We start from the raw sequence: 11,365 nt of genomic DNA, 5'->3' as shown, positions 1-11,365 counted from the left end.
AGGTGACTTCACAGGTCATGTCCAAATCCACACAATCATCAGCAGTAAATCATTTTTATCCAACCATTCATTCAGTCAACATATACCGACTGCCCCTCCTTGCCAGGCACTGCAACCCACACTTACAGCAGAGGATGTGGAAATAGATTTAGGTTATAAGCCAAATAAACAGTTCAGAGCAGGGAGCAGGAATAAAGGGAATGAGCTCCTCACCGCAGACACCCTACCTTTCAGGGTGGGCAGGAGCTCCTAAGGGCTGCCCCTCCATCCAGCGGGACAGGGCCTGTGGCTCTGCAGTGTCCACAAAATGAACAAAGTGCAGATGAGCTTGGGGTCCAGCGGCCCTTGAGGATGATCGCAGCCCACGCAGCTGACAGAGGCTTCTGAGGACACAGGTGCTGTCCCTGTACTGCCCTCAGAGCACAGTCCTGGTCTCCAGTTCACAGTGCCTCCCACAGGGAGAGGAGAAAACCTTCCTTTCTCTGAAGAAATGGAAGGAAGGCTAGCTGAGCCTCTTCTATGGGTCTGGGATGAGGTTGAGTGCTTTATAGACATGAGGCAGGATAAGCTTGTTAGCTAGTAATTTGTGTTTTTCCCCAGAGCCCTAGGCAGGAGTAGGACCTCAGAGAGGAGCAGCCGTGTAGGGGTCCCAGATTCTCAGAACATCCTCCGGTCACTGGGGTGGCTCATCCATGGCAGAGCTGGCTGACCTGAAGTGACCCTAAGGACTGGAAACGGGTGTCTCAGTGGTGAGCAGTGCAGACAGGCCCAAGGCAAGACCCAGGCTCTTGTTCTTTCTCTACAGTCTGTGAGTATGTGTGTAAGACAGTGTGTGTCGGGGGAACAGTCCTGAAAAAAGAGGGGCTCTAATTTCTTCCTTGCTTGGCAGGGTGAGCGCTCAGAATGAAAGCTAAGTTGCTTTACTTGTTACCAAGGTAGCAGAATAACTGGGATTCTCATACATTGGGGTGGGAGTAGAAAATGAGACAGCCACTCTAGAAAAGAAAGTGTTTCCTGCCCACTGGAGTTTGTAAAGTGCATCATAATCATAGCAAAGGATCCTCACGATACCATAATGCCATTGTCCAATAGCTATGATGACTCTCATCTTGTAGATGAAGAATCAAGGCTCAGAGAAAATCACTGAAGCTGGCCACAGGGCTGTTTCCACCGTGCCTGCTCCAATGGTTGGCAGGGGTACTGCGGCCACGGCACACAACTTTAGTAAAAGCACTGTGGGAAACGCAGCTCCCACGCTGGGAATGCAGATCTGGTGGTTCTGGGAGAAAAGGTGTGGACTGTAGGAAAGTGAAAGTTGTCTGTCTATAAAGAAGGGTTCCTTGAGCCTGGGTCAAAATGGCATTCCCACGTTAGGGGAGAGGAAAAGAGCTGCTGGGAGTTTCCCTGAACCGTTTGGCTTCCTGTAGCTCATGCAAACCAGGTGTTTGTTCCTGGGCCGCTTAGGAAGCCTGCTCCTCCCTCACTCTTGGTTCCTTTGACCCTTGCCTGGATTTCCTGGCACAGCCACCAGTGAAACTCACATCCTGGGAGCCAGGGCTGTCCTCCCCCGCCCTCACCATTGGCCCTCTGGTCTCGTCCAAGCCATCGCCTTCATTCATGTATTTAAGGTCTCTATGTACCAGGCAGAACACTGCGTAGGAGCTGCAATCCAAAGAGAATAATAACAGCAAATGCTACTGTAGTAGTCAGGGTCCTCCAGAGGGACAGAACTAAGAGGATAGATGTATCTATAAAGGGGAGTTTATTAAGGAGTATTGACTCACATGGTCACAAGGTGAGGCCCCACAATAGGTCGTCTGCAAGCTGAGGAAAAAGGAGGCCAGTCCAAATCCTAAAGCTGAAGAACTTGGAGTCCAATGTTCGAGGGCAGGAGGCACCAGCACGGGAGAACAGCGTAGGTTGAGGCTAAGCCAGTCTAGTTTTTCCACGTTCTTCTGCCTGCCTTTATCCTGGCTGTGCTGGCAGCTGATTAGATTGTGCCTACCCAGATTGAGGGTGGGTCTGCCTTTCCCAGTTCCGCTGACTCAAATGGCAATCTCCTCTGGCAGCACCCTCACAGACACACCCAGGATCAATACTTTGTATCCTTCAATCCAGTCAAGTTGACACGAATGATAACCATAACGCTTGTCATTTATTGAAAGGTTTTGTTGGGCTTGTGAGGGGCGAGTGCTTTGTGACTTTGGCACAGTCCCTGCTCTCAGGGAGCTCACAGTCAGGAAGGAAAGAAACGCAGGTGGAATTTCAGCCTGCAGTTCCAAGTGCTGCCCTCAGGGAGTGCTGGGCCTGAGCTGGGGTGAGGCTGCAGGGCCCTTCCTGGAGAGACTTGAGGGAGATGCCTGGGGGAGTGGCTCAATGAAAAGTCGCTGGCAGGGCGGCATCTTCCACGTCAGGATTGTCAGGTTCTCTTCTGTCCCCAGAGAGTGGTCCTGGGAGACACTGGCACAAGCAGGACCTGCTTCTGGGAGGAAGTCATTCAAGGCCACTGCTGCACAAGAGAAACTGTGGCAGGACATTTTTGTGGCTGCATGAACCATTTCTCCCCTCTTTCCCTTTTGCCCATTCAGAGGGGCCGTTTGCCCTTCCATCAGGGAAGGGTGAGAAGGGGTGGAGTGCAGGAAAAAGAGAGCCTTCCAGACTGTGTTTCCGAAAGCTTTGCCCTTAGGGCAACAAGAGAGGGTCTTGCCCCGTCTCCCGGGCTGGAGCGCAGTGGTACAATCACAACTCACTGCAGCCTCAACCTCCCAGGCTCAAGCGATCCTCCTACCTCAGCCTCCTGACTAGCTGAGACTACAGACGTGTACCACCATGCCCAGCTAATTTTTAATTTTTGTACAGATGGAGTCTCACTATGTTGCCCAGGCTGGTCTCAAATTCCTGGGCACAAGCAATCCTTCTGCCTTGGCTTCTCAAAGTGCTGGGACTATAGGTGCATGCCACTGTGCTGGCCCAGTCCTGTGCTTAATTTTGGAGCCAGAGTCTCGACGGGGCGTGGGGGTCTCTGACCGTGCAGAAGCAGAATTGTTGGGGCCATCACCTCCCAACCTCATGCTTTTCAGTGTCCTAAGCTTGAATTGCTGTCTCACCACTGCCTGCGGTGTAGTCCTGAGCAGGCTGTTTCACTTCTCCAAGCCACAGTCTCTCCCCTGTGAACCAGGGAAAATGGCAGCCCTCTCCCTCATGTGGTTGCTGTGAGGAGGGGTAGAAGGTGAGTCTAGCAAAGCCTGGTCCACAATTTCCAGCTCCTTCTCCCTCCTCACCTCCTTCTTCCCCTTCCTTCCTTTCTGCCCCTTGCTCCTCTGACCCTGAGGACCCAGGGGTCAAGCCTCACCCTGCCCTCTGCTTCCCTACTCCCTTTCTCCCCCAGCAGCCAGCCCCAAGGATGCATTCCTTCCGTCCCCGATCTGCTTATTAATTACCAGATCCATGCTGCCGTCCTCCTAAGTTGCAGGAGGACCTCTGAAGATGCTCTGAAAAATCAACTGGCAAAAGGCAGATTAATTGGAGGAAACTCATACAAATTTATTTAACATGTGTCCCCAGGAGCCTTCAGAAGGCAGACCCAAAGATAGAGGGAGAAATTGATCATTTTTATGCTTACGTTCAACAAAGTGTGGGCAGCTGTATCAAAACATGATTGGACAAAAGGGTCTGATCTAATGTGAATAGACTGAGTAGGGAAACCCGGCCAGGCCTGTCTGTCTAGTTTCTTCTCGGTCTCTCTGAGCATGAGGTCCTTCCTTCTGGGCATGGAGCAGGGTCCTCTCTGGAATGGGGGTTTCATGACCTACAGTCAAACGATGATCCCTTCAGATCATTTCTTTACAGCCAGTTTCTACACAGCAAGGCAAGGGTAAGTTAGAGTAATATTTTTAGGTTTTATGGCTGACTTGGGGAAAAGGGGTTCTAGTTCCTATGACTGGCTTTGGGGAGACTGGGGCTGAGAGACAGGAAAGCAGGAGAAGGTCAGAGAAAAACTTTTGCTTCTGAGGCCTTCATTTTGGGACACTGTTTTCTGAGTCCCCACACAGGGATCTCTTCCGCATCCTCCAGGCTGCAGCTCCAGCACCTCACACCCTGCTGGCAGCAACAGACACTGGATAAGTATTTGTTTAGTAAAATCCAGCAGTTTGGGTAGCAAAGAGGAAGAGAGTAAAGAGCAAGGAATAAAAGGCGAGAAGGTCAGACGCAGCCTCTGCCACAGTCCCCGACAGCTCCGGGGGCTTGTCTCGTGTCCAGCCGACACCCAGTCATCGCCCAGCCATGCTGCCCCAGGCACTGCTGCTCTCCTTCTGTGCAGCAGGTGAGGCCCCCCGGTCTGGAGGAGGGTGCCTGGCTCCATGCTCCCCAGGGCTGGAGGCTGAGGGAAGGGGGCACTCCCCTGAAGTTCCCAGATTTCCAGGTTGGAGGAGAGGCAAGGTAGAAAGAAATGAATACTTTTCAACCCTCAGAACAGGGGTGGGAAGGGAGCTTCGCCCTCATCACCCCTAACCAGACAGTACTCAGTCAGCATCCAGAAGGCAGCAGTCAGAAACAATGAGGCTCCAGCAGCTTCCATTCTAGCGGGGTTAAGACATTCCTCAAGGAGACGGCCTCACAGGTCACTTCAGAAGCGTGTGCAATGCAGGGAAGAACATCACCAGGGTGTGGACAGGGATGGGCGTTGTGGGGGTCTGTGGACCGGGGGCGGCAAGGGTTCTCGGAGGAAGGGAGCCGTGGGTGAGTCTGAGGGGGAGAAGGAGCCGCCAAGACAGCCAGGAAAAACCCTGGCTGGGAGGGTGGCGGCTGCTGATGCGGGTGGGAGGGGAGGGTGAAGGGCCCCATGGCGGCGGCCCAGGTGGCAGTGGGCAGTCAGGTCTTAGGCCCTCTGGCTGCAGAGCGGCGGTGTGTGGGGACTGCTGAGGGTAGAGGGGCCTTGGGCCCAGGTGTCAGCAGGCACGCAGAGAAGGGGGAAGTTCAAGGCAATGGAACTGACTAGAGGCCACAGAGACACAGAAGTTGCCACCAAGGCTCCCGGGTGGGGCTGGAGAGGCCAGTGGGAGGGGCACCCTGCACGGCCCTGGGGGCAGGGGTTGACACCGTCCTAAAATCAATTATGTGGGCCACAGACAGTCATTAAACAAAAAAATAAGCAGAATGCTTTTCCCGGCGACGGGAAGCATCCTCCGCTGTGGTGGGTGTGAGGAGCTGGTTCTCCTTGGCAAGTGCCTCCTCAGTTCTGGCCCCTGGCTTTGCTGCCACGGCCTGTGCCCAGCTCCTCATTCTCATTCTCCTCTCCTGGGGCATCTAGCTTGAAGGGTTCCTTGTGTCCCGGACCTCCAAGGTCCTAGCACCAAGCCTTTCATTCCTCTCTGCCTCCCTCCACAGGCAGACCCAGGGCAGAGCAGAGCAGCCCTGGACCAACCACATTTACTGGGACCAAGGGGATGGAGTCAAGGAAGGAAGGAACACAGATCTTGGGGCTTGGGGTGGCTTCCTGGGAGACGTTTGATTTGCTCATTAGTTCCTCCCTCTCCTTCCTTCCTACCTTCCTTCCTTCCTTCCTTCCTTCCTTCCTTCCTTCCTTCCCTCCTTCCTTCCTTTTCAATACATTGAGCCCTTATGATGTGATCAGCATTGTGCTTGGCCCTAGGAATATAATGATGAACACGGCTCGTTCTTTGCTCCTAAGTTGCCTATACCACTTGACAAACAAAAAGGTCTCTTCACTGAAAGCTTTTAAAAAAATTCTGATGCTAGTCCCAGCGGCAGATCTTTGCTCTAGGGTGGGTCTGGAAATCGGTGTATTTGAAAAGCTCCCTAGGTGATTCCAGGGTGCAGCTCTGGTTATGGGCCCCCAGTGGAGGGGCAGTGCCCTGCCATGGATATGGGCCTGGAGCTGGGAGCCTGCCCAGGGTTCTTGAGTCTGGGCTGTATTCCTGCCCACTAGGTGGCCTTGGCTGTGCCTCTTTAACTCTCTGTGACTTGGTTCCTTCATTTGTATAACAGGCAGAGTGATACCTTAGGCAGCTGGAAGAATCCCGTGAGCTGATGGCACACGGCGGGTACTCTGCAAGCTTTGTCTATCGTTATCAAGCACTGACAAAGGTGCACTGCAGCATATAGGAAAGGCATCTCACCTTTTCTGTAGAAAGGATGGGGCAGAAGGGTGAGGAGTTAGCTGGACAAAGGGACTGGGGAGATGAGGGAATGGGAGAATAGAAATTGTGGGTTGAGGGAGCTGGAGGAGGTGGCTGGCTCTTCAAGAACAAGAGAACAGCTCATGCCAAGGCTGGGAGGTAGAGCTGGATATGACTAGTGGGCCAGCGACAAAACACAGAGTGGGCAGGAAGAGGCTGGGAAGTCCCACCAGGGTGTGGCTGAAAGCCCTTTGAGGGCTAGGGGTTGGGCTGGGGACAGCCGTGCTGTGACAGCCTCTCCTGCTCCAGCCCTACAGCTGGTGAGCAGTAAGAGGGACTTGGTTCTGGTCCCTGAGGCGCTGAGCTGGTACGATGCCCAGCAGCACTGCCGGCTGCACTACACAGACCTTGCTGACCTGCAGCCAAGTGACCTGTTGAAGCTCTACTCCCTCATGAACAGCACCCAGGCTTGGATTGGCCTCTTCTTCGACGCAAGAACTTCTGGCCTGAGATGGTCCAGCGGCTCCACCTACACAGCCCTGGAGTGGGTTCAGACGCTGCCCGAATTCGGGGTGGGCATCTGTGCCACGCTGTACACTCGGCTGACACTTCCCTGCATAGGGGCCGACCGCTGCACAGCCCAGAAGCCCTTCTTCTGCTACTATGGTGTGTTCACATTCATATTTCAGGCTTGGTCTTCCCCCTAGGGGCCTTGCTCTGTTGCCCAGGCTGGAGAGCAGTGGCGAGATCATAGCTCACTGTAACCTCCAACTCCCGGGCTCAAGTGATCCTCCTGCCTCAAGTCTCCCAAAGTGCTGGGATTATAGGCATGAGCCATTGGGCCTGGCCCAGGGTTGCTTTTCAATAGCAAATGATGGTGCGGGGAGAGAGAGAGAGAGAAACACCCTTTCAGAGGATAACTGGTCATGACTTTACTGTTTTTGCAACATCACTTTCTTTCTGTGGCCTCTGTTTCTATTTCCTCTGCATACCTACTCTGAACACCCCATTAGAAAAAATGGGTGTAAGTCAGGACAGAATAAAAATAAAATCTGGAAAGTTCCTTTCTTGCCAATTAAGGATTTGGAGGAAGGAGAAAAAGAAAGGGAGCCAAGAGGGAAAGACAGGCTGGGGTTGGGGGATACATGTGTACCTATGTAGAAGCAAGGGCAGAATTCAGTGCCTCCTTCTCAGGAAGCACAGGTGGACGGTTAGGGTCTCAGAGCTGGGCAGGAGGGGAGCAGCCGTCCTCTGGGAGATCCCCTGCTTCCCGCTAAGTGGGGAGCGGGAGCCAACTCCTCGGGCATGGTTGCGGGAAATCCACCATCGGTACGCCATGCGCAAGGCTCCAGCTGTTGGAGAACAGCAGCCGCCTCCTTGTGTTCCACTGGGCCCCTCTCTGTCCCGGCTACCAGTGCCTCTGACTCCCGTCTTGTTGCTGTTGGGAAGATCATACGTGGGCTGGTTGTGGCGTGCACAGCACTTGCCCGGTAAGAGTGTCACTTCCTGCTTTTCCCTTTGTCAGCCAAGGCTCAATCCAGCTCTGTGCCATCCTCACCTCTCAAATAGGGTTATGGAGGACCAACCTCACATGTGCCCAGCACAGCCACATGGCGCCTGCCCCAGGACCTTGAGAAGTAGCAGGTGGTGGCTGCCTAGATTTAAATGCTGGGTTCCCAAGGGAGTAAAGAGATTCCCATGGGTGGTAAGTGTGCCTCAGACCAGGAGGCCTGCAAAGGGAGGGGTGTGCCTATGGGGTTGTCCCCTGCTCCCCACACTGTCCCCACACTCCACCAAGATGTGTCCTGACCCCTCACCTCTCTCCAGTTCTGCACCTCTGCTGCTAGCACATGGGGTCAAGTCAGAGCTGTCTGTCCGTGGGTCTGCCCTTGCCCCCTAAAGTCTGTTCTTTACACAGAGTGAGCTTTTAAAAAGGTAAATCAGATCACTTCCCTGTACACAAAAGAATCAGTAGGCCCTGACAGCACTTAGAATCCTGTCCTTCTTTAGCCATCGGGCCTCGCCTCCCCTCTTTGGCCTCATCTCCTACTCCTGCCCCAGCCACATGACTTCCTTCGGCTCCTTCTCACTGCAGAACCTTTGTTGTGGCTCTGCTTGGGCAGCTCCTCCCACCTCTCTGCAAGATTTGCTCCCTCTCATATTCTCTTCAAGAGCAAGGACTCTGCTGTCTTATTTCTGTCATTTTTCCCAGGGCGTAGAATAGCGTCTGCGACCCAGTAGGTGCCTAGTATTTATTGAATGGATTGAATCAATGTAGAAAGGGATGGACGAGCCTGTCTGCCCCCGAGCTAGGTTTTCCCAGCTGTAACTGGGCAGCTCCTGCCTGCAGAGGATCCTGGGCCTCCCCGTAACTCGTGGTCTGTTTCTGTTTTACAGACCCTGACGTTGGGCACCTCATCTCCACGAAGCCCTCTGTCAGCCTGACCACCTCTCTAAAGCCAGGTACACACCTGCTCCCCATTCCCTTTTCTGGGAATTTGGCTTGTTTTGCCTTGGACCTCTCCACCAGGACCAACCAGCAGGATCCCCACCCCCAGGTCCCCTCTGTTCCCCTGACTCCTGCCTGGCTTTGCTGTCCCCTGACTGAACCCCACGGAGACAGTCATTGTCTTTATTTTTATTTTTTATTTTTTTAAGACATGGATGGTCTTACTCTGTCTCCCAGGCTGGTGTGCAGTGGCACACTCACAGCTCACTCAACATTCCTGGTGGGTGATCCTCCTGCCTCAGCCTCCTGAATAGCTGGGACTACAGGCACATGCCACCATGCCCAGCTAATTTTTTGTATTTTTAGTAGAGATGGGGTTTTGTCATATTGCTCAGGCTGGTCTCGAACTCCTGGGCTCTGGCGATCCACCTGCCTTGGCCTCCCAAAGTGCTGAGATTACAGGTATGAGCCACACAGCTGGCCATTGTCAGCTTATTCTGATGGGCCCAGAGGGGAGGGTGACTGGCTCAAAGTCTCCAATCAGAGACTGGAATCAGAGAGTGGATGAGCCCTTGGCTGCAGCCCAGCTGTCACTCTGGGGTTGGGACTGGGTGGTTTCTCTGCACAGCCCAAGTACTTGCTCATCCATCTGGGGGTGAGGGCGGCTTCTCTGAAATAGTCCCCTCTGGTATTACTGCCTTGGTGTCTTTTAAAAAGTTTCTTCCTATCTGATATGGATAAGTTCTATGACGGAGGCAATATACTCACTCAATCTGCTCTGCAGGGTGGGTTTTCTGCATGGTAGGGAGTACAGAGCTGTAGAGTGAAGATGGCATGGGCTTCCCATGTTCGACTCTCTAGTATGGCCCGAGTTCGGGCAGGTTGTCACCTCCCTCAGCCTCCTTCTCCTCATCTGTGAACTGAGGTTAATGACACCAACTTCTCAGGATAGTAGTGGGGTTTTCAAAGATGACACAGGCCACATGCATAGCTCAGGGCTGGCACATACTAGGGGTTTAATCAAGAGTAACTTTAAAAAATCAGTTGAGATAGGGAAAATGTTAGGGAAATTGGAGGCAAATCTTGATGGGCTTCGGTGAAAGGCCCATGTACAAGTTTGGGAGGCTCCATTTGAATCTGAGGATGTGACTCCCATCTCGGCAAACAGGAGTGTTTCCTCTTCTGGGCCCCCAGAATCAATGCCTCAGGTCGAGTCCCAGCCACTCATATCGTCTCCAATCTTCCATTGTCTGGAATCTCAGATGTGTGGGCTCATGTGCTGCAAGATGGGACAGGCCCGGCGAGGAGCAGGGTAGGCTGGGCTTGTCCTACCTCAGGACCTGGCCCAGTCCAGCCTCAGGCAGGGACTGGCAGAGGTGGCTGTGGGAGGCAGGCATCTCAGTCTGTCTGGGTTCCCCGGAAGGCAAGGCCACTGAGCCTGCTCTGCCTCCTGTCTACCAGGCCCGTCCCTCCAGGCTGGCCTCTTCTCCCTGGCTCTCCAGGCACGGTGAGCCTAGGAAGATCACACACTTCCTCTAGTCTGCTCAGTCCTGAATTCACCTGAGAGCCAGTGGGGGCAGGCACAGCCCCTAGAAATCATACTCGAGGGTGACCCCAAACCAAGATTATTCTGTCTTCCTCATAATCTCCCCCGAAATGGTCACTACCATTTTGCCAAGTGCTTACTATCAATATATCACTGTGCTAAACCATTTGCATATGTGATTTCATGTAATCCTGACTTTAGGTACTATTATTACCCCATTGTATAGATGAAGAAATTAAGACTTAAACTGAACTTGTGAGGCCATATAACTACACAAACTCTTAAGCCCTGCTTTCCCTAATGTTTCCCCACCTGCCGCTATATCTCATCCATTCTTCCTACTTGGTATTTAGTCTACCTATAAAATTGTTGTTGTTTTGATCAAACCTAACACTCAAGGACGAGGGACAAGGGCCCATGTCAGACCAGAATGCTATACCCAAGGATGATGAGGGCTGGGCTGTCAGAGCCCTCAGGCCTGTGAGCTCCACATTCTCTGATCCCAGCTGTGGTCCAGATTGGTGGTCAGACCTTCACGCGATTTGACCAAGTGATGACATGGTCCTCGGCCCTGCTGTACTGCCGCAGCCACCACACAGACCTGGCCGACCTGCAGATGGTGACGGATGAGACAGGCAAGGAGGCCTTGAGATCCATCATGAGTGAGACTGAAGCCTGGATTGGCCTCTACCTCAATGCGAACTCTGGATCTCTGAGCTGGTCCAGTGACCTGGGGGCCAGCATCCCCTCCTGGCTGCGGGTGCCGATGATGGTGAGAGGACTGTGCGCAGCTCTCGGCATCTATATGACCTACTCCCCAAAAGTGTACGCAGTGAACTGCTCTTCCCCGCTGCCCTTCATCTGCTTCTATGGTGAGAGTCTGCTCTTGCTGGCCCTCGGCCCACTGAGGATAGAACGAGGTGGGAAATGGGTTTATTTGGCAGCAGGTGATATTGAGGATAGACCTAAGGAAGCACTTCTAGACTCTGAGGGAAACTGAGTTCTGGAGCAGTCTCCTGAGATCCTTGCATTATAAACTTGTGAGGAAGTTGTATTATTTTAATTCTGGGGATCTTTAAATAATGGAATAGACTCCATCCAGCCTGAGGGCACTGGCGATTAGCAAGAGCAATTCATTATTGGACAATGAAGTTAAAAGTCTGAGCTTTGGAATCAAACAGTTTATCACTTGCTAGAAATAAGGTGGGCAGCATCTTGGAGCTTCCTTCT

The 11,365-nt window shown here is 53.0% G+C and overlaps 1 protein-coding gene across 1 annotated transcript; it reads left to right on the top strand.

Moving 5' to 3' along the window:
- The first annotated feature begins 6,202 nt into the window (after positions 1-6,202).
- Positions 6,203-6,847, top strand: LINC00083 (long intergenic non-protein coding RNA 83). The gene is given in 1 exon segment (XM_011962389.1): positions 6,203-6,847. A coding segment is annotated over 1 exon segment (645 nt).
- The last annotated feature ends 4,518 nt before the right edge of the window (positions 6,848-11,365 follow it).

This window comes from Colobus angolensis, unplaced genomic scaffold, assembly GCF_000951035.1.
Source record: "Colobus angolensis palliatus isolate OR3802 unplaced genomic scaffold, Cang.pa_1.0 Scaffold59, whole genome shotgun sequence".
Taxonomy (NCBI): Eukaryota; Metazoa; Chordata; class Mammalia; order Primates; family Cercopithecidae; genus Colobus; species Colobus angolensis.
Note: the sequence above shows the minus strand (reverse complement) of the source record. Positions and strands in the feature narration are given on the sequence as shown.